Genomic DNA, 23,960 nt, shown 5'->3' with positions numbered 1-23,960 from the left:
GGTATTTTTGTCATACATTTTACATCTACATACATCATAAGTCCCATAAAAGAGTATCTTGTTTTTTACATTACATAATCTTTTATATTTACATATATATTTATCATTTCCTGTAAATACTTCCTTCGTGTAGGTCTGAACTTCCCCCTGATATTATTCCCCCTCAGCGTGACAAATTTCCTTTATCACTGATTGTAGTGCAGGTCTTCGGAAATAAATTCACTCAGATTTTGAAAAACCAAAAATGTCTTTATTTCACCTTGTTTTGAAGGATATTTTTGCTAGATTTAGAATTCTAGCTTGCTAAAGTTCTTTATTTTTTTTTAATTTATTGTTTTTATTTTGTCTTCCAGCACTTTAAAGATGTCTTTGAATAATATTCTAGCCTCCGTTGTTCATGGTGGGGATCCTTTGGTTAACTGCGTCACTGTTACCTTTTACATAATATGTCATTTATCTCTGGCAATGTTCAAGATTTTTCTCTTTATCTTTAATATAGGTTTTAGCAATTTTACTGTAACGTTTCAAGGTGTGGTTTTATTTTATTTATCCTGCTTAGGATTTGTTAAGCTTCTTGCATTTGTAAGTTAATGTGTTCAGCCCGTTTGGGATGCCTTCAGCCATTATCTCTTTGAATATTTTTTCTGATCTGTTTTTTCTGTCCTCTCCTTCTCAGACCCCAATTACATGTATATTATACTACTTGATATTGTCCTATAATTCACTGAGGTTCTGTTTATTGTTTTTAATCTTCATTCTCACTGTTCTTCATATTGGATAATGCTCATTGATCTGACTTTAAGTTTACTTACCCTTTATTTGGTCATTTCCATTCTTCACTAAGGCTATCCAGTGAAATTTTTGTTTCAAATATTTTACTTTTCAGTTCCAGAATTTTCACTTGGTTCTTCTTAATCATTTCCATTTCCCTGCTGAGAGTCATCTTCTTTCAATTATTATGACCATGTTTTCCTTTATATTCTTGAATATATTTTAACACCTGCTTTAAAGTTATTGCCTGAAAATTCCAACATTTAGGTTACTTCAAGTTCTATTATAGCAATTACATTTTTTCTTGATTATGAGTAACAGTTTCCTACTTCTATACATATCTGTTAATTTTTGATTAGATAATAAATATTATGAATGACATGTAATAGAGGCTCTAGATCTGTTTTATTCCTTTAAAGAGTGTCAATATTTTTGTTTCAGACAAATTACTAGCTGAACTTGTGAATGCTTAGGATTACACTTTGTTATGATCTACTTTGGTTTTGCCCTTAGTTTTAGGATGAATCCTTTATTCTTAAGGCGAGGCCTTTCTGAGGGTTCAGACAAAAACCCAAGTGTTTGCCAAGTCCCTATAACTTGGGTGAGATTCAAATTCCAAACTCTACAGGCAATCTTTGTAGGCAGTAGGCAGCCATTGAAATGTATGCTCACCTTTTCAGCTCTCTAGCTATTGTTTTCCACTGGGCTCACTGGCCTTTCTCCCATACCTATGCAGTTTAGAAGTCACCCAAGCATGGAGGAGAATTTATATACAGAAGTGGAACTCTCTTCTCTATGGCTGCCTCCTTTCTGGAATTTCTTCCCTTAAATCCCAGCCACTCTGGCAGCCTTGAACTCCATCCTCATACACTTCAAGAATATATGATTGTGGCCTTGAGTTGTAGTTACTCTTGGTGGAATGGGGAGTGCCCTCAGGAGAGAAGCTGTAAAAATGTAGGTCTCATGCATTCCAATTCTTTCTCTCAAGGATCAAGTTGCCAACATTTCTGCCTTCTTTTGATCAGCCTCTAGTGTCTTCAAATAGTTTTGTTTTGTAAAAAATATTTCATCCAGTTTCTTTTTCTTTGTGGTACACGGGCCTCTCACCGTTGTGGCCCCTCCCGTTGTGGAGCACAGGCTCCGGACGCGCAGGCTCAGCGGCCATGGCTCACGGGCCCAGCCGCTCTGCGACATGCGGGATCTTCCCGGACCAGGGCACGAACCCATGTCCCCTGCATCGGCAGGCGGACTCTCAACCATTGTGCCACCAGGGAAGCCCTTTTTTTTTTTTAAGATTTTACATACAAATGAGGTCATATGGTATTTGTTTTTCTCTGTCTGACTTATTTCACTTAGGATGATGCCCTCAACGTCAATCCATGTTGTTGCAAGTAGCAGGATTTCCCTCTATGGCTGAATAATATTCCATTGTGTACAGATACCACATTTTCTTTAGCCATTCATCCATCAGTGAACACTTAGGTTGCTTCCATGTCTTGGACATTGCAAACAATGTTGATCTCTCGTTTTTAAAAGAGGCTAGTGAGGAAAGATGCTTTTTCAGAAAATGAGCTGTCTGGATACTCTCAATTTTATACTACAGTTTAAAACCAAAAAATGGCTTGAAATGACTCACAGGTCATGGAACTATACAGACAGAGGGATGTATAGGCATTACTGAAGCCAAGTCTGTCCCACCAAACCACAAATGTAGAAGAGGTATCTTTCCTAGTGCCTGTGGGTATGTTATTTACAGTTTTCAGCTCTCCTTCACCTCGTTGGTTTCCATGGAGCTCATAATTTTTGGTCTGTCTTACCACCTTGTTCCATCTTCTGGCATCTGTATACTCCTGATTCTCCTGACCTGGCTTCTAAATCATTTTGATTGCTCTGACCCTTAATGTTGAGTGTCCTCTCAAAATCCATATGTTGAAGTCCTAACCTCCAGTACTTCAGAATGTGATTTTATTTTGAGATAGCATCTTCACGGGGTAATCAAGTTAAAATGAGAACATTAGGGTGGGCGATAATCCGACATAACCAGTATTTTTATAAAAAGGGGAAATTTGGACACAGAGACATGCAGAGAAGGAAGATGATGTGAAGAAACACAGGGAGAAGATGTTTATCTACAAAACAACGAACAAGGTCTGGAATTGATCCTTCTTTCACAGAAGAAACAAACCCTAATGACTGATCTTGGGCTTCTAGCCTCCAGAACTGAGACAATAAATTTCAGTTGTTTAAGGGACCCAGTCTACGCTACTTTGTTACAGCAGCCCTAGCAAACTAATACACTTACCACTTAACAAATAAATGGGTCCCCACTTTTCTCCTTGGTTCTGACTTATGACCTTGTTTTGTCTCCTAAGATCCCCTGACCCCTCAGTACGGTAAATGGCCAAAAAAGCTGAATATCCAAAGATGTGTGTCCCAATTTTTTCACTTAAGTTGAATGACTTTTCTGATCCTTAGATTCCTTATACATGAAATAAGGATATTGTCTTACCTATCTGTCTGCATAGATAAAGCTCAGATAGGATACCACACAGAGACTGTAAAATGCTACGCAAGTCTAAGGCATCCTGAGTCCCTGCTCTTTATTCATAATGAGCTGCTCCTCTTGCCTAATTATAACAGACCACGGTTAGAAGGTGCTTTGGGAGGATCAAGTTTAGAATTCTCCACTTTTAAGAGGGATACTTGCAGCCTCAGGCTTTATTTCTGCTGTTTCTAGTTCAAGAGGCAGGATATGAGATGGATGACTAAGTCTGTTTTGCTCAAAGAGACAAGAATGTGGGGTGATGCTTTAAACTCTCACTGTTCACAAATCTCCAGAGGGTTTAAAAATAATTCCTCAGACAACATATTTATTTTGATTAGGTAATGAGTTATGGAAACCAATTCTTTTAGAGAATGGACTTTTCGGAGATGTATAAGGGGCGGAGAACTTTAGCGGCACATCAAACTGTATTAACAAAATCGGAGCCCACTGAATCTGATTTTGAATTTGAAAAAATTAAATGCAGGATGCTAGCAGCTTTCCAAAATATTTTGTATGCTCCTTTGCCTGTTTTTAAGATGATTTGTTAACGAGAATTTGAAAAATTGTTGTTTCTACAGTAATTAACACTTTTATAAAATTATTTATAAAAAAATATAACTTACTCCCAAATAGTTGACATTCTAGTTGCATAAATTCTTATGTAGTCTCAAACACCGCTCAAAAGAACTACATATTTAAATGATTCTACCCATTTCAGTTCTCTAGAATGCCTCCAGATGGCATTAAAACCCTTTTCCTACTATATTTTACAATCAAAAATTTAAAAATTAGTAATATTTTAACCATTTAAAACCAGTCACATTCATTATATCATTAGAAATCATGATAATGGAACTATTTTGAACTTTTAGGGTAACATCTTAAGAAACATGTAGTCATAACCTTTATGAAACAAACAGCCATCCTATGTAAGCCAAAGGCTCTTCCTAGATTGAGAAACAGATCTTGGACAAATACACTCAATAATGTTATATCGTAAGCTGTCATTTCTAATGAATAGCACTTTAAATGCTTAGTAATAAGAGCACTGGTCCAAATATAGATATATGCACAAAACTGTCTTATAATAAGAAAATACATTTAACTCCTCAGAAATGATAAAAAATAATGATTTTTAAGGAGTAAACCTGTTACTAATTCCTATGGAGCTAAAATAATTTGTTAGCTTGTGAATTATGTAAACTTTGGCATATAAATTTGGCATCGAATTAATCGTCAAAACATTTTTTGGACTGCTTGGCTATCGAGAGGAAAAAGACAAAACGTAGAGTGAAGAACATGTTTTAAAAGCCTCTTCTTATCTTTTCAAAACTGTGTTTGTTAACTCAAAACTATGAACAAACCCTTGAGGGTCCAGAGATATCTATAACTGTATATTTCACATAATTCAGAGGTCAGGTTGCAAAGGGCAGGCTTTAAAATGACACTGGTACTTCCCAGGTGTGCAGGACAGACTATCTCCTAGTATGCGTGAAAAGTCCTCTAATTATTTATGACAGTGATGGAAGTTGCCAAGCAAATTCCAAAAGCTTTCCTCCCCACCCCCTGCCAAAATAATACCGTTAAATCTCGTTACATTTGTACTTTATGAAGAGGAGCCTTGTGTTTTCAAGATTATTCTTACTGGGCTAAAGCATAAGAAAGACCTCAAAATGCATATGCACCCAAACGCATTAAAAAACACATTACCATGAGAAAGAGAACCACAGGCTTCTTTCCATTATTACTGTTACTATAACAAGTTATTTGCGCAGTTCCATATTATAAGCATATTAAAGAACAGTCATCTCGGGATAGAAACAGGAAACAGACTTACGATGTATTCGATGTGCCATTGTCTGGACTCCCTGGCTCAGCATCACCTTTCTCTTAAAAAGGAAGAAAATACCAACATGTGAGCGTTACAGCCTATAAGATTTAAGAGAGGTTCAATATATTTCCACACTCCTACTAACAACCATTCAAAATGTGCAGCAGGAAGCTTTTCAAACATCTTTTTTATTGTCCAAGAACCGGATTTGCAAAATAATTTCTTCTTTGTAATACAATGGCCCGGGCAAGGATCTGTGAATAGGTACTACGGAGCTGTTTGCAAACAAGCAGAGGTTCAGAGTGGAGACCCTGCCAAAAGATGAATACCTTACAGATGGCATCTGTTTCCTTCTACTTCTTTTACAGAAAACTTAAGGAAATAAACCCCATTAGCATTCTAGATGCAAGGCGTTTTGAATTCCGATCCCTTCTGCAAACACAAGCTAAACCAGGTCAGGTGACATCAGAACTTGGAGGAGAGAATTTTACACAACACTGAGGTTGCACCCCAGCTTACAAGATTCCCAAGAATTACACGCCACAGAGAGCCCCAGCAGCAGGTTCTGGGGTCACCCTGTTAATGCAGAATAAGATATAAATCAGAAATCCTTCCTGGCCATCTGAGAGACTAGTTAAAGAAATGTTTCTGCCGTCTGTGGTCACCGAGGATTGAATGGGTTTTAATGAAGGGAGCCTGGAACCAGTTCGTTTCTTGTAGTTTTAAAGGGCAAATTCCTCTTGCAGTTGACGTAATGTAAGTCTTAGATCCTCGACCATTGATGGCTTGACACCATACATCCTTATATTGTAAGGCATTTCTTTTTGTTTTCTTGAGGCTATGGGATGGAGGAAGGTCATGACTGCCATTGTGAGTTAGCTGTGGTTAGTTAGGCTGGTTATGTAGTGCTAATAGTTTAACATACCCCAGAGAAGGTTATGAGTTGCAAGAGATGGGCCTGATGGTGGCAACTTGCTTTGCTTTGCTCTTTCAAGCCAGGCCTGGAGACCTCACAGAATCCCCCAGTCTGCTGTTTAGGGCTTCAGGCCTATGTCCTGTACCAAGTCCCTTTTGTCAGCTGTAGCCATTAGCTTACTGTCACCGAGGCTTGGGAATGACCCCCTAAATTACATGATGAACACATTCTGAAGATATCGTCCAAACTGAACTCAAAAGTAAACTTTATAATTTCTTTTCCTTTTAGTTCTTTCAAACAGAACGGTTGTGAGAGAAAGAAGACAGTGACATATAGTGCACACATCTATCTCAGATGTAACTCTGTGCTAATGTGTGTCTACACACTGCCGGGACATACGTGAGGGACAGTCACCTTGTGAAAAGTCACATCTATTTTAACTGCCTCAATAGCAAACACTGACGGAGTCCCAGTACGTGGGAAACCATGCTGAAGTAAAAATAGAGGCAGAGAATTAATAAACTTGCTCTAAAGCTTGTACGTTCATAATATATTTTCTCTTCCAGGCCAGGTTTGTTGTAAACTCACTTAGGAGACATGCAAGACCTTGTCAACTGGCTTTGGTGCTAGAAAATAACCTTAGTACTGTCCAAAATCACTTTTCAAATGAGAAACCACAATTCCTGCCAGAATCCTAAAGTACAGAGTTGTAACACCTGCATCACCTAAGATAAAACTAAATGGAGGTTTAATTTTTCTCAAACATAGCGATCTTTTTTTCCCCCTTTAATTTGGAGAAATTGGTTACTTTCCCTGGTCTGGAGCTGCCAGAAGTTACCCCACATCCAATCATCATCAGGAATGTAGGCAGCAGGCTCAGAAGCCCAGGAGTAAACGTTTCTCAACAACTTATGTCATTAAAAAAAAGGAAATCAATCTGATACATGAAGACAGTGTTTGGATGTCTGAATAAACATGTTTCACCTTGACCAACAATGCTGCCAGATACCCCGTGGGCTGAGAGGACAGAGGCCTTATTGCACATGGGATCTGGGGGCTGCGGGAATCGGGAGCGGGAACGGCGCAGGAACAAAGCTGCAGCTGGTTATCTCTGCTCTTAGCAGCACTTATGTTGTGGCAACAGGGAAAACAGAATCGGTTCTGGCAAACAGGAAGGATGCAATGGGGCCACACTGGGCATGTATGAACAGTCGGAGAATGAGTGCTCTCAGCGGATCATGAATTAACCTTTTTGGAGAAAAGGAAACGCAGGATGGAGTCAGGAAGTAAAACTCCGTTTGCCCTTCAGAACACAAAATTCTCCCCAATATCTGGCAATTTTACGTGATGTAATTTCTGAAGTTAACTTGAAGTGTCTCTGTGCACAAGCCATGGAGAATCATCGGCTCTTTATCAGGACCCAAGGGAAAATGATGAATGGGAGCCGGAAAAAATCCTCAGTAAGGGATTTTTCAGTTGGGTGCTCAGATGTTTCCTCTCCGCCGCCAATGAGGACTGTTGGGGCTTCGTCCTGATTATTCCAGCTGTTTTCATGATAGATTCAACACTGCTCTCCTAGGGAAGGAACCTGCATTGATCTTTAAGACACTGGGCATAAGAGAGAGGCTCAGGTGCAGTGTGGTCCTTTTGCAGGCAGACATATAATTAAAGAGAGAAAGAGAAAAAACGAGCCATAGAAAGTAAATGTATACATTCACACTCACATATAAATACATATGTAGGTGTATATGTATATGACATGTATACTTTCAACTTGACACTCCATATTTGTCTACCTGAGTCTTCCACAGTACCAAACATATATTACCTGCTCAGTATATGTCTTCTGTCTGATGACCTATCATTAATGCAGTGTCCCACGCTACAGTGGGAAAAGAGGAGAAAGGTACACACACCACTGAGACGGTATACAAGTTAAGGTATGAAACGGCTTGATGCCTCCACCAGGTCACTTAAAAAATTACAGTAACTACATGTTTAATCCAGTAAATCTACCAAGGACTTTTATGTCGAGTAGTCTCTCTGGAAACATAGATAATATCTAATTCACGCCCCTTCAACTGAAAATGACTGCACTGCTGGAGTACCATAATTAGCGCTATGAAAAGGAAATCAAAATAGACCTAGGCTGTATTCTGCTTCGAAGGCAAGTTTTGCTGTGCTACCACTTTATAATAAAAGGAATCTGTGCTCAGCGTAAAGAAAAAAAAACTGAACAGTAGAGAAAAGGTAACGGCTCTGCTTGCTTTTGTCATTAGTCCTGTTAGCCCTGCAACTATAACGCTAAGTAATATGCTTATTTCTAGACGAATCAACTTCAGACAGTATGTAATAATTTCTGATATGAAAAATGAGAGATAAGATATTTAATACACTTATACTGCCACCTCCCTTCCGCTTAAAATTTTTGTTAGTTCTGTTAAACTTTAGTGTCTAGTGGGTATTTTAACTTTGAATAAATTTAACCTATTTTTTGATTAAACAGCTTCTGACAGTACCTTTTCTTTTGTACTACGCAAAGTGAGGCAACTCACATCCCACTATGCACAGATATACCTTTCCTCCGGCATAGCCAAGATTTAAAATATTTATATTCTGTTCAGTAACTATTAATGAGTCATCCTCATTAATATTAATTTTATCAATAATTTAATTTTGGGAATTGCCCATAGGCCATGAGAAAAATTATACATGAGTAACGGAATTTACAATATTATAACAACATATATATCAGCCTCTAAGGAACAGTAGAGAGACTGGACCTGCACGGAGGGACGGCCACTACACTTGAAAGAAGGCAAGGGTTCCCAGTATTTACGTCAAATGGATTCTCATTCTTATATCTCATCATGGCACAGGTTCATTTGTCTCAAGTAAAGGCTATGCTTTTCCTAAAGAGAAATTCAATAGAGCATGCATGTAATGTGTACAAAAATGTTTATATACAGTTTTTAAAAAGTAAAATGAGTTAACTGTAAAAACACCTTCCAGGCCCAGAAAGGGGACACTGACAAGAAATAACCCAGAAGCCTCCTGAGCTTGTGTCCTATTCAAGCCCAGCTAGCTAGCAATGGATTTTTGTGTTAATCATTCTCCCTTTCTTGACAGTTTCTGCCACCATGAATTAATTTGTAAATAAAAGTCTTTAGTTTTTCCTGATTTTAAATTTCGTATGAATGCAATCATAGTGTAGGCATTCTTCTGGGATTACTTCTGTCATTCAATGATATGACTTTAGATTCAGCCAATGTGATGTACATAGCTTTGGTTCATTCACCCTCACTGCTGTGCAGCATCTCCTTATAAAAATCTGTCATTTTGGGCTTCCCTGGTGGCACAGTGGTTGAGAGTCCACCTGCCGATGCAGGGGACACGGGTTCGTGCCCCTGTCCGGGAAGATTCCACGTGCCGCGGAGCGGCTGGGCCCATGAGCCATGGCCGCAGAGCCTGTGCGTCCGGAGCCTGTGCTACGGGAGAGGCCACAACAGTGAGAGGCCTGCATACCGCAAAAAAAAAAAAACAAAAAACTGCCGTTTTCCTTTATTTGACACTTTTTCGGTGTTCTACTTAAGAAATACATCAGAAAGATGTTCTCTATTACCTTTTGAAAGTGTATAATTTTACTGTTCACATTTAGGTCTTCTACAAATACCTGGAATAGTTTCTGTATATGATGTCAGGTAGGAGATAGCTTCCTTTTTTTCCCTATAGATAACCAATTATTCTGGTACTATCTATTAAGAAGCCCATTCTTTCCCCATTGATCTACATTTTAGCTCTGACACGAATCTAGTTTTCATAAATCTGTGGTCTGTTTCTGGGTCCTTTACATGTTTCATTGCTCAATTTATTATTATCTTCATTACTTAGCTAAAACATTTATTCATTCATTCACTCATTCATTCATTCATATAATAATATTAGTAAGGCAAGGCTCCAACCTGGTTCTTCTTAAGGAGTGTCTGAGTTATTTTTGGTTCCTTGTTCTATCAAATAAATTTGAGAATCACCTTGTCAAATTCCAGATACACGGCTGCTGTTGAGAAGTCAACTGGAAGTTTAATTGTTACTTCTTTGAAGTTATTAAGGGCACTTTAAGAATTTTTCCTTTACCTGTGTGGCTTGCAGTTTCACTATAATATGTCTAGGGTGGACTTCTTTTTATCTATCCTGCTTAAGATTCATTGGGAAGATTCATTGGGTTTCTTGAATCTATGGGTTAGTGTCTTTCAATTCTGGAATATTTCCAGCCATCATCTCCTTTAATATTCCCTCTGTTCCCTTATCTTTTTCTGGAATTCTAGTTAAATATATTTAGGCCTTCTCACTTTATACTCCAGGTTTGTTAACTTCCTTTTCATATTTTCCATTTCTGTCTCTCTAGGTTGCATTCTAGATAATTTCTTAAGTTCAGTTTCCTGATTCATTACTTTTTCTTCACCTATGTGTAATCTGCTGTTAAACCTGACCAAAGAAATTTTATTTCTGTTATTATTTTCTAACTTCTAGAGGTTCTGATTAGTACATTTTCAAATGTTGTTGTTCTCTATCATATTTTCAATTCTCTCATTTCCGTAAATTAAAGTAAGCACTCTTACGTTATATTCTGGGCTTGGTAATTCCAATATCTGAAGGCCTTGGAGATCTCTCTAATTCTCTGCTGTCTGTTCTTTTTCCTTGCTCTTGTTTCATTGCACACAAGTGTTTTTGACAATGAGTGCTCATTTCCTGAGGAATTCTATTTCTATTATTATTTATTCTTATCCATTTTCTTTTTCTGGTATTCCTACTAGCTGGATTTGACCTTTCCACCCTGACTAATCTTCCATGTAACTTAACTTCCTTTCATATTTTCCATCTGACTTTTGCTTTATATTCAGAAAAAAAAAATGTTTTCAACCTTATATTCCAGACTTCAGACTTCAGCTATTATCTATTGAATTTTTAAATTTTGTCAACCCTATTTTTAATTCCGGAGTGCTCATTTCTTCTGTAACTGCTTCTTTTTCATACCAATCTGGTCTTTTTATTTGATGCAAATAATTTCAAATCCTTCTGAAGACTGTAATTACATTTGAAATTTTTTTCTTCTGTTCCTTGAATTAAGTAGATTTCCTCTGGGTCATTCCTTCGCTTTGGTGCTCCTGGGTTATGTATTCACATCTTTGAATGATAACAGGCTGGTTAACAAAGGTACTGGCGTGGATTTCCCATATTAGTATATTGATCCATTTTGCTAACATACGTCTCCCTTGTAGGGAAGGGCTGATTTAGGGCTCTTTCTAAGTGGACAGGGTATGTTAACTGGAAGGCTTCATTTAGGGTTCAGGAGAAGAGGCCTCAAGACAAGCTGGGAGCCCTGGCTGCTCTCTCACTCCCCAACAAAAATACGAAGTACTTTATTCTGGGTGTATAGCATTTCGGTTTACTTCCTTCTTGAGAAAAGTTAGCTCTTCCTCCACCCATCAGAGATATCTATGTTTAAGGTCTGGTATTATCTCAGAATCTATTCTGCTTCTCTCTTAGGTACTAGCTCCCAACTAGAAGTTCTAGTTAGCTGTTCATTTTCTTAGCAAATATTACTATGTGTTTTTTTTGTATTTTGTTTTTTTGAGGGAGGAAAGCCAGACTGAAAGCTCTGTATGAAAACCCGCTAGGATAGTGGTAGAGGAGTAATGGGTGGAAGAATGGCCACGTTCCTATCACTACGCACAGTCCACGTCTCTTCTCTGTTGGGGTTGAGAGGAAATCAAGTCTCTCCTGGAGCTCCCAAGGACATTCCCTCTACCACCACAGCTTGTTCCTGTTTGGTTCATTATTTTCCTTTTTTCTTTTTCTGGGTCATGACCTTCCCTGCCCAGGATTATCTATCTAACAGTAGGGTCCTGTCCAGTCTCCATTTTCCAGACACTCAGCTGAATTTCTGGTTCTCAGTGCTGTTACGGATTTATTTGCATCACTATTGCTTTACGGTTAGTTCAATGGAGACTGTGAAGGCAGGGAAAGAAGCGCTTATGCTCAGGCTGCCACCTGAACAGGACAGTCTTACGCTTTAAAGAAACTGTAGACGTACATCACCTGTTTTAATATTTAAGTTTCTCAATACTTAATTAGCTTCTATTTTATATTAAATTAAATTAATCGGTAATCAGCAAACTGGCTAAAGTAGCTCTCTTTAAAAAGATTTGGATTAAAAAATAATTTTCTGTTTAATTTATACACTCTCTTCTCTTAGTACCTACACAAGTTAGTTTTTCTAATTTCAAAAAGATAAAAATGACTGACCTAAAGTGGGGAAGGTCAGTCCATCAATACACATTTTCTCTCTCTGAAGTACAGTTTTTTCCTATTTTCTACATATTTACTGGAGTCATGACTCCCAAAGCTGTAATGATTCCAAACCAAATACAAGAAACAGCACAGGAAATGCTGGTGGGACCAGCTGTCCTAAAATTTCCAATGTGCTATAATCTACAGAGGACACTGCAATTTTTATCTTTCTTTTTTTATTTTCCATTATGGTTTATTACAAGATATTGAATATAGTTCCCTGTGCAATACAGTAGGACCTAAGTGTTTAACTATTTTATATATAGTAGTTTGTACCTGCTAATCCCAAACTCCTAATTTATCCCCCCTTCCCCTTTGGTAACCGTAAGTTTGTTTTCTATGTCTGTGAGTCTGTTTCTGTTTTGTAAGTAAGATCATTTGTGTCATATTTTAGATTCCAGACATAAGTGATATCATATGATATTTGTCTGACTTATTTCACTTTGTATGATAATCTCTAGGTCCATCCATGTTGCTGCAAATGGCATTATTTCATTCTTTTTTATGGCTGAGTAGTATTCCATTGCATATATATATACCACATCACTATGATTTTTAAATAGTGATATTACCTTTTTATAGATGTGCTTGGTTTTGAGGGGCGGGGATTTATTTGAAAAAAAAAATCCCCTTACCCCTAGAAAAGAGAAAACCAATTACAAATGTCCTCAGGTGATAAAATGCCAGAGGGATTTATACCACACCATGCAAGTGCCACTCACAATTCCCCAGAAGATAGGTCTGCTTTGACATAATCTCAATCGTAGCATCAGCGAGTGAAAGTTATGGCATGCTGTAAAAATATGCCAGATGAAAACAGAAATCTTGGACAAGAATTCAATCTCACACTGAAGGGACAGAAGCAACATTTTGGGGGTCAAGGTAATGGGTTAGTTATTAGCTGCAGAATCTCATTTTCATCACGTGCAGAATGGAGATGTCATGCCTACTTCACACAGCTACGGTTAGGATTAAATAAAATAGCATACGTGAAGAAGAGACTGAACACAGACGGGACTGAACAGCTGTTTCCTCTGTTCTTCTTTACGTCAAAGACTCCAAGCTGAGAGAAGGTACATTTATTCTATTGTATCTATTTTCTCCTCCCTTTACGCTGAGCTGTTTAAATTCGAATGGAAGGAAATGGTGAGGGGAGCAATGGCAATTCTTCCGTACGCTCTAGCCTTCAGCATATGATGCTGATGCCTACGCACCTCGTGGACCTAACCATGCATCTCCTGATTCCTTTCCTTACTATTACATTTATTAATTTCTATAGATCTCAAGTCCCTTGGCATGTCACCTCTTCCCTGGTGCTAGTACTCACAGCAAATTCCAGCAGAGGGTGGGATAACTAAGGGATACTGCCTGTGGCTCATTATGCCGTCATCCTCCTACCCTGGCCTTTCTCTAGCTGTGCATTAAAAGTCTGGGGCTTCCCAATGCATTTGTCTGGATCTCTTTTCTCCATAATCCTCCGGCCCTCACAGATGCTCAGTAGGTGAGCCTCAGTTCCTAAGACACATCTACTGGCTCAGAGTGATTTTCATGTTTAAACATAGCTTTGAAATTTGCAAGGGATGCTCTCAGCCGACTGGCCGATCAGGAGACTAACAGAGCCCAGTCTTCATGGGTGTGCTTTCACGACATGAATGGGGTAGCTTATGCATGTTTAATGCTCAAGAAAACATTAATACCAATTAACAGTGCCAAAGAAGAGAATTAAAACAATACTTCATGGAATGATATTCTCTCTTTGATGATGAAGTCCACATGTTTTATTAGACACTGGGTTCAGTAATGAAATTCCTTCCTGGACCCTTTAGTCTGTTTCTCCCTGGAAGAGGGCATGGTTTCTTCATGGATTCTAAGAACGTTTATCATGAGGTCTTCTGATCTCTTTACCCACCTATTTTCTCTCAATTTAGGTAACTCATTAGCTGCCTTTAAAAATTTTTCCCCTCACACATACCAGAGGCCAACTATAAGAAAGGATGGCGGTCCTTCCTCCTCGGGTTGGTTTGAAATTCACCATTTTATGTTTTGGCCCTCCCTCCCTTGAATAAAAAGACAGAGGAGCATTCACGGTCACCATGCATCTTACCCATTTTGGGTAGCACTTGGACAAATGGCCCTCCTTTCCCCACTGGATTTTGTCTTTTAGTGAAATTCTTTTAAACCTCCTCACCTGTTCCACCCCCTCCAACGCCCACATATGAAGCTATAGCGAGAAACTTTTCTTACTTGGATTACTGTGTCCCGAGGAAGTGAGCTGAGAGTCCTAAAAAAAAAAAAGAAAGAAAAAAGAAAAACAAGAAATATCAATTAATTTTCTTATTTTGACTTTCAAAATGTAACTTGAATATGAGATATATTACTGGTCATTCAGAACCTAATCACGGATCATAATCTCTACCAGCTACCGTAATGAGAAACATTTACGTGTTTGTTAAGCAGCTCTGGTAACAGAGCTCACAATCACTTCCATGTTGTATTACAGACTTTTTGTTTTATTTATTGAGGTGAAATTCACATAACATAAAATTAACCACTTTGAACTGAACAATTCAGTGGCATTTCATAGTCACAACGTACGAAACCACCACCCCTATCTAGTTGCAAAAGAAATCATTCCAAAGTAAAATTCCTTACCCTTTCGGCAGTGTTTCCCCATTTCCCCCTCTCCTCAGTACCTGGTAAGCACACACACATGCACATGTACTTGTTTGAGTCCTTCTTTTCAATCCTTTTTTTAGAAATTAATTAATCTAGTTTTGGTTGCATTGGGTCTTCGCTGCTGCACACAGGCTTTCTCTAGTTGAGGCGAGCAGGGGCTACTCTTTGTTGCGGTGCGTGGGTTTCTCATTGCAGTGGCTTCTCTTGCTGCAGAGCACGGGCTCTAGACATGTGAGCTTCAGTAGTTGTGGCACGTGGGCTTCAGTAGTTGTGGCTTGCGGGCTCTAGAGCGCAGGCTCAGTAGTTGTGGTGCACAGGCTTAGTTGCTCCGCGGCATGTGGGATCTTCCCAAACCAGGGATTGAACCCGTGTCCCCTGCACTGGCAGGCGGATTCTTAACCTCTGCACCACCAGCGAAGTGTCCTATATTATTGATTTTTAATCTAACCCACTTCCCTTTGAATGTACCTTCACTCTCACCACCTTTCTGCAGACGAGGCTGGCAACCATCCCATCAGGGACACTCCACTGAACAACTGCTGTCAATCTCGCATTGGTGGGTAGAAAGATTATTACAGATTTCCACTTATCTGAAATGGCAGAAAGCCAGTACTATGTGGTATTTGAGTTCAGTTATTGATCAGGTAAACAGTGATTGAACCTGATTTTATTTCCATTAAAGTGAAATGCTAAATTTTGTCTTGGGAATTCACATCCTCTTTCCTTGCAGAAGTCCCATTTAATATGAAATATACAGGAGAGTTATAAAAGAATGAATGAATGGAGACAGGGTCCATGAAGGACTACTGCCCTGCTCAGCTGGCTGCAAAACCCTGGGGGCCCCACAGAGTGTGCAGATCCTTCGTCCTTCACAGAGCCAGGCTGGGTTCAGAGCAGAGGGCAACAAGCCCCAGGCACTGAAGCCCTTTCTGCTTCTGTGTCTCCTGCTGCCCCATCCAGATAGGCACCCTTACACCTATAGCTTCTGTCTCAAAGGCCTTCTCTCCCTTTGTGAACATCGTCCCTGAGTAGATGTCTGGGGCATGGCTCAACACATCTGCGCACTGTCATTTCAGCCTCCTCTGGGAGCATTCAAGGAGGCCTGCTAGGTTCTCTGTTGGGTCCTCAAGGGTTACAGAAGTGAGGGTACAAAGCCCCTGCCTTCCGGGCCTGGGAGCCCAGTGAGTCAGCAGAGGAGGTGATGTGTATGCAAGTTACGAGAACCCAGGGCTGAAAGGCATTTCATCACTGCTGTGTGGGAGTGCTTCAAGCCTCGAGAGCCTGTCCTCAGCTTTGGGATGCATGTCCTGCCATTTTCTGTTTTCTGCCTGGCGAACTTCATTCTTCCTTCCAGGCTCAGAACAAAAAAGCTCAAGGGTTACCTGTTCTTTGAAATATTCCTGAATCTCAGAAGGACTTACTTGCTTTCTTTATGTTTACACTACACTGTGTCAAATTTCCATTACAGGAATTGTATTTTCAACTATGACTCCTTAAAAAAAAAGCTTTATCAAGGTATACATGATATAACATAAACTGTACATATTAAAGCATACAAAAAGAACGCTACTATTATTAATTGTCTTGACCCAAGGATGGCTCCATCCTATTAAGTATTTGCTATTTAAACAACAAAAAGTAACATTAATTTATTAAAAAATAATTCAGAAAAATAGGAAAGTATAAGAAAAAGTTGCCTGTAATTCCTAACAGGGCATTGCCGAGATTACTCTACTGCTTTTAGTGTTTATTTTTGGTTTGTTTTGTTTTTTGCGGTACGCGGGCCTCTCACTGCTGTGGCCTCTCCCGTTGCGGAGCACAGGCTCCGGACGCGCAGGCTCAGCGGCCATGGCTCATGGGCCCAGCCGCTCCGCGGCACGTGCGATCTTCCCGGACCGGGGCACGAACCCGTGTCCCCTGCATTGGCAGGTGGACTCTCAACCACTGCGCCACCAGGGAAGCCCTACTCTACTGCTTTTAATTTCCCACATTCACTCAGCAAGTGTGTGTCCTTCTGACGGTCATGTGCACAAAGAGGAGAACCACTTCTTAGTTACTTAGAAGAATATCTGCAGTTGGAAACTTGTTCTCCTTTCTTAAATCCTTTATTCCCAACACCTAAACTACTGTTGCATACACAGGAATCCCCAAACTTCTTCAAAGGTGGTATTTAGCTGGGAAGTAAAGTTTTACAAATCACTGTACTGAAGGCAGAAATAACCAAGTGCACTGGCAGCCGAGAAAGCCATTCAAGGAAGCACGATAATAAGTACCGTATTTCATCACACGTAACCAAACTGTATAAGGCTGCATTGCTTCATGTATTACTATGGAAGAGAATGGCTGCCAATGAATTGTAAAATGCCATCAGCTGTAAAACAAACCCTGATTTTGGGGATCTTAAAACGTGAAAAAAATATGCACCTTAAACCGATAAAGTAGAGTTGTTCTTAAGCCATGTTGCTGATGGAGGGCAGTCTTTATCCTGTGAGAACACTCCTTAAAAATGGCTTTTTGGAACCATCTGAGGACTGCTGTACCCTTATCTCCTCTTGCTTGTCTGTCAATACATCATTAGAATTACAAAAGGCAAGAAATGGAAATATATCTTCTTTGGTTTTCAGACCTCCACGTAAAGCTAATTACTCTAGGAAAAAGCACCACTTGGTGTGGTTTGGTCTTACTGCTTCCCTACCAATCCCTTTCTTTTCTCTAAAGCTCAAAACAATTGAAAGAATGTAAATGACAGTAAATGTAAATGTTTACTTTGAGGTAATGAAGTAAACAAAAAGTTTTAGCCCAAGCATTTTGTGGTCGTTTCTGAAGCACGCTAGGACCCCAAAGAGGGAGACATATCATAAACTTCCCAACTTCAAAGCACTTTCCTTCACACTTGCTGGCTTTCATTCTCCTTGTACTGTAGAAAGAGGATGGCAATAGGATTCTCATTTCTGTAATCATGCTAGAACTTTTCTGCCTAATGCTTTAGAAACTGATCAGCAAGAATAGTTTCAAACCAGGTCTGATCCCATCAGATCTGGCATTCGTTGCCACATGAAATGCTTGTGAAATGCCATTAGATCCGCACAGATGCCTTCTGAGTATGGAAAAAGTTCTACAATTTTAGCTATTTGCATTTCAGAACTTAGGAGACTGCTACAGAAACCGAGGGAAAAGGACAAAGCAAATTCATTTCTTTTTCTTGGTTGAAATACCTCATAATAGCATGCATTCTTTTCTTTACCAAAGTCAATAACTTCTGAGATTTGAAGAATGAGGCAGGCACGTCTGATAGTGTTTGTCTAGGGAATTGTGACTCCCAATTAAGCCTCCAGAGAATAGAAAAAAACATCCAAGTTCAATATCAATTGACTTTATTATATATTATGTCCTTCAATACCCGGACAAATTGGGAAAATTCTTGGAAGTATGTAGCTAATTAATTTAGTGGTACTGGTAGCTCAGAAAGCACATTTAAATCGACTTTACTTGTGAGGTCAAACTGCCCCTTTAATCTCAATAAGGGCTTAATTTCATCATTTATTAGTCATTTTGGAGATTCTGCCCTGCAAATTCCATAAACAATTCTAGCTCCTACATAGTAGCAACTGTGATCATCTCAAACATTAGTAGGCTAATTAATGAATTGCAAGCCTCCAGCTGTCAGAATACTAAATAGTTGAGACACAGGTTAAAAGAAGTGCACTATGGGTGAGAACTCGTGATGTCTTTGAAGTAGGCACAGTCAGGGCTCCTCCAAAGATGTCTGTATCTTAATTCCCAGGCCCTGTGAATATGTTACCTCTCATGGCAAAAGGGACTTTGCAGATGTGATTCAGTTAACTATTCTGAGATGGGAGATTATCCAGGATTATCCAGGTGGGCCCAGTATCATCACCAAGTTTCTTATAAGGAAAAGGAGGAGGCAGGAGAGTCAGAGAAGATGTGACAAGGAGGTCAGAGGTCAGCATGATGAGGGCCACAAGCTAAGTAAGCAGGGCAGCCTCTAGAAGCCGAGAAAGACAAGAGAACAAACTCTTCCCTAAAACATTCAGAAGAAACGTAGCCCTGACCACACCTCAATTTTAGCTCCGTGAAACTGATTTCAGACTTCTGTCTTCCAGAGCTGTAAGATAATAAATTTATGTTGTCGTGAGTCACTAAGTTTATGGTGATTCGTCAGAGTAGAAATGACACTAATGAAGTCTTATTACATTGATACAAGATAAAATTTTTTTTAAATATTTATTTATTTATTTGTCTGTGCCAGGTCTTAGTTGTGGGATCTTTTAGTTGCGGCCTGTGAACTCTTAGTTGCAGCATGTGGGATCTAGTTCGCCGACTAGGGATCAAACCTGGGCCCATTGCATTGGGAGCACGGAGTCTCAGCCACTGGACTGCCAGGGAAGTCCGATACAAGATACGTTACCAGCACTTATTGTGAACTTTTTGAAAGAAAAGCATTATTAAAATCATGTAATGTCCCCACACTCTGTAAAGTCACCTATTTTTTTTTTTTTTTTGCTGCAATGGGTCTTGATCGCTGCGTGCGGGCTTTCTCTAGTTGTGGCGAGCGGGGGCTACTCTTCATTGCGGTGCGCAGGCTTCTCATTGCGGCGGCTTCTCTTATTGTTCAGCACGGGCTCTAGGCATGCGGGCTTTGGCAGTTGTGGCTCGTGGGCTCCAGAGCACAGGCTCAGTAGTTGTGGCGCACGGGCTTAGTTGCTCCGAGGCATGTGGGATCTTCCTGGACCAGGGCTTGAACCCATGTCCCCTGCATTGGCACGTGGATTCTTAACCACGGTGCCACCAGGGAAGTGCCTGTTTGTAAATTATACCTTAATTTTTTTAAATGGAAAGAAAATTCAAACCTTTAAAATATTCAGAAAGCTAGAAAAATAGAAGGAAGTACCCTCAGCTGGACACAGAATAAGAAATTATTATATTTAACAATAACACATTGGAATCATTCTTATTAAGGGACTTTGGGACATTTTCAACACTTCAAAAAGAAAGCTTTTATCCTTTAGCTGTCACTCAACCCTCTCTCCCTACCCCTAAGCTGTAAGCGACCACTACTCTATTTCCTGTCTCTCTGCATTTGCCTCTTCTGGACATGTTGTCATTTGTGACAAGGTGTGACAAAGGTGAAAGGTCTTGTCATTTGTGACAAGGTGTGACAAAGTTGAAAGGTCTTTCACCTTTGCTCAGCATATTTTCAAGGTTCATCCATGTTGAATCATGTATCAATGCTTCGTTCCTTTTTATGTGGCATAATATTTCATTATAAAGATGTATCACTTTTGTTTATCTATTCATCAGTGGATGCACATTTGTACTGTTTCCACTTTTTGGCTGTTATGAACAATGCTGCTGTGAACATGCGTGTAAAAGATTTTTTGCAGACGTGTGTTTTCAATTCTCTTGGGGATATACCTAGGAGTGGAATTGCTGGGTCATACAACAATGCAATGTTTAACCTTTGAGGAAATGTTGAAACTTTTTCAAAGAGGCTGCACCATTTAAGATCCCACCAGCAACTGACATCAGGGTTCCAATTTCTCCACACTCGTGTGAACACTGGGTATTGTCTGTCTTTGATTTTACCCCTTTAAGTAGGTAGGAAGGAGTATCTCATGGTAGTTCTGATCTGCATTTCCTAAATGATAGCAATAGTGTCTTTTCATATGTTTATTAGTTATCTGTAGATCACCTTTGGAGAAATGTCTTTTTAAATCCTTTGCCTATTCTTAAAACGAGTTCTCTTTCTATTATTGAGTTGTAAGACTTCTTTACTAATTGTGTTTCTGTAAATAAAGTTTTATTTGAACGTAGTCACATTCATTCATTCAGATATTGTCTACAAAGCCTAAACCATTTACTATCTGATTCTTTAAATAAAAAGTTATTTGACCTCTGACTTAAACAATGAGTTATTGGGAAAGAATGAGATGAATATATCAAAAGAACAGAATAGACAGTCCTGAAACAAAACTGTGTATTTATGAGACTTTCAGTTGTTGACGTAGGTGGTATTTCAAACCAGTGGGGGGAAGATGGGCTAATTTGTTGATAGTGTTGCCATCATCTACTCAACCAATGAAAAGAATAAGGCTAGAATCCTATGACACACCAATGCAAACAAAATGTTTAAACCTAAAAACAAAAATTATAAAAGAATTACAATAAAATAGAGAACGTTGTTAGAATGTTGGGCCGGGAAAGATCTTTTTTCTCTGACATGAAAATTTAAACACTTTGCTAGTATAAAAGGTACATAAGTAAGGTTGCAAGAAAATAGTTGCATCATATAGAACAGGCAAATGAGTAAGATATAAGGAGTTCCTACGAATCATTTTTTTAAAGTGGCAATGGACATGAATGGGCAATTTGCAAAGGAAAAACAGTCAATGCTCAAACTCAGAAATTACTGGAGAAGTGCAAATTAACGAAATAACAGTTTTTCATCCATACTACAGACACGATGATAAAAAACCAGATAATATTAAACACTGGCAAAGATTCATAAAAAAATACTCTTGAAACATAGTCAAGGGTAAATAAGGCTTCTGATGCCTCCAGCACCCCAGCTCCTGTTCTAGGTGTCTGGACAAGAGACACTGAATAAGAGGCACACACAGAGGCACTTACAAAAACTGTGTGTTGTAACAGTGTTTGTGTTAACAGCAAACCATTAACAGTCTCAATGTCCATTAAAGGACAGCAATTACAGCAAATTCACACTATGAGATATTTTGCTGCTGTTAAGAAAAAGTAAGAAAATCTCTACATATTCACTTGGGAAGATCTCTAAATACGCCTTGTTAAGGGAAATAAAAACCGACACTTAGACTGGCATTTACCACTGTGATAATAATGAACTATTATTTCAATAATTTGCTTTAGAACGTTGTGATGTTAATATTTAGCAATGATATTTATGTACTGTGTGTATCTGGAAAAAAGTCTACTCTTAGAAAAAGTACTTTTAGTACCATTTAGGATTTTTAAAAAACTGCATATGCACATATGTGTATGTAACACACAGGGAAAATGACTGAAATGGTACACACCAGACTCTTGATAGTCATCTGTGGGTAGGGAAGTAAAATCTGGACAAGGGCATGAGAAACTTTCATATTTTGCTTCTTCTATGTGCATAATTTCACCTTTGTAATGAATATGTAATTACGTGTTGGATGGTTAATAAAAATCAAAACTTATTAGACTCACGTATAATTTAAATATATTTTGTAGCTGATATTCTGTGTATGCTGGTTCTTAGAAAATATGGAAATCATTTTTTTTAAGTCCTAGAAAATATTTTCAGCTTTATAAAAGATAACCGAGAAATTATATACTTCATGTCCTCAATTCTAAGACACTGATTTTAAAATACATCATTAATTTAATAATAGCTTTTCAGGAAAAAACAAGACATACAATCACACTGGATGTATAAAATGATCGTAAGATGCATTTCAACTTCACAAGTGTTTTTAGATAACATGATAATTGTAATATTCATCATATTTTGCAGGAAGTATGGAAGTGGAGGTAGGTAGGACTGCAAGTTTGATTTCTTCCCTTGGAATGAACAGACCTATGCTTGCAAACTGTTGAAAATCAGATTCGTGTGCCTGTAGCAGGAATATTTACAGAGGAAAAGACAATCAAGGGAAACTCACTGCCCACTAAAAATCTCTGTGTGAGTAAAAAGCCTATTCAACCTGGGCAACGCAGGATCTCACCTTATTTGGAAATGGAAATTTGCTCGGTTCCACTTTTCCAGGCGCTGGAATAGCTGAAAGTGGTGGAAGCCAGGTCATCTCCTAAAGGGAGGGAAAAACAAACAACATTGTAGTACAGAGAGTATTTAAACTCAGTAGCATACAAAGCAGTTTCACAAGTCTGCCTTAATAAGCATAGACGGGATAAGGAATGAACAAGAGATGAATAGAAATGAAAGGGATTTTTTTAAAAAAGGATTTAAAACCCACTTTTATAATTTCTTTCCCTAATCTTCCCAATTCTTGGTTCAGTGGCTATTGCCATCAACCCTTTATACCTTAAAAAGATCTGCAAGCCTGTCCCATTTCCATTTCATTTAAGCTCCTAAGTAAAGGGACAACCCAGTAGTAAAAGTTCTATGTAAAATGCCATACAAAGGGAGCTGCTTCCCACAAAATTTACAGGAAGTTTCTGAAGTAATGAACAAAGTACTTTTACATTAGGGATCATTATTAGCGGGGCTATTTATTTTATTAGAAACTCCTATCAGTGTAAGTTTCCAATAGGTCCCACACATCATTTTGGTCTTCATAAAAATGTCATTCATGGAGAAGTGAAAAAACCAATTACACATATGAAATAAAGAGAGAGTGCTGTGATTTTTATAACAGTATTAAGAACACAACTTAGGCTCAGCATGTAATATTTCATATACTTTTTGACATACACTCTCACTAAACTGTGAGAGAGAGCAAGGTGGGGAGAGGTTTGTTGCATTAACATCCAGTATTTTCCTACAGTTCCTTCTCCTGGAAGATATTTGCATACACTACATGAGTGTGGAATTAAATCGAATCCATTTCTGATTACCAGGAAAGTGACTTGGAATTTACAAATCAGGTCTGAACCCTATTTCTTGACTCCTTCCACTTCCAAATCTAAGCAAGTACAGAGGCAGGAGTTGATCCACTTTGAGAAAAGTAAGAAATTCTTTCTTTAGGTAAAGACAATTTCTCACTTCCCTGGGTTGTGGGGCGGGAGGTTGAAAAGGGAATCTGTCAGGTGTCTGAAGGGAGAGTTTCTTGAGGCTGCTCTTGTGCCTTCTTTTCTTAGGTAACTCTCTCCCCCCAGCACCAGAG

At 38.8% G+C, this 23,960-nt stretch overlaps 1 protein-coding gene across 2 annotated transcripts in view; it reads right to left on the bottom strand.

Moving 5' to 3' along the window:
- The window catches only part of AFF3 (ALF transcription elongation factor 3), a 574,404-nt gene that overhangs the window by 185,868 nt on the left and 364,576 nt on the right, over window positions 1-23,960 (bottom strand). For both annotated transcript variants that reach the window (XM_060309207.1, XM_060309208.1), the window contains 3 exons: window positions 22,842-22,922; window positions 14,659-14,695; window positions 5,154-5,205 (listed from right to left, as the gene is read on the bottom strand). In XM_060309207.1, the coding sequence (XP_060165190.1) occupies window positions 5,154-5,205; window positions 14,659-14,695; window positions 22,842-22,922 (170 nt within the window). The remainder of the gene's footprint in view (window positions 1-5,153; window positions 5,206-14,658; window positions 14,696-22,841; window positions 22,923-23,960) is intronic.

This window comes from Globicephala melas, chromosome 12, assembly GCF_963455315.2.
Source record: "Globicephala melas chromosome 12, mGloMel1.2, whole genome shotgun sequence".
In the NCBI taxonomy this organism is placed as follows: domain Eukaryota; kingdom Metazoa; phylum Chordata; class Mammalia; order Artiodactyla; family Delphinidae; genus Globicephala; species Globicephala melas.
Note: the sequence above shows the minus strand (reverse complement) of the source record. Positions and strands in the feature narration are given on the sequence as shown.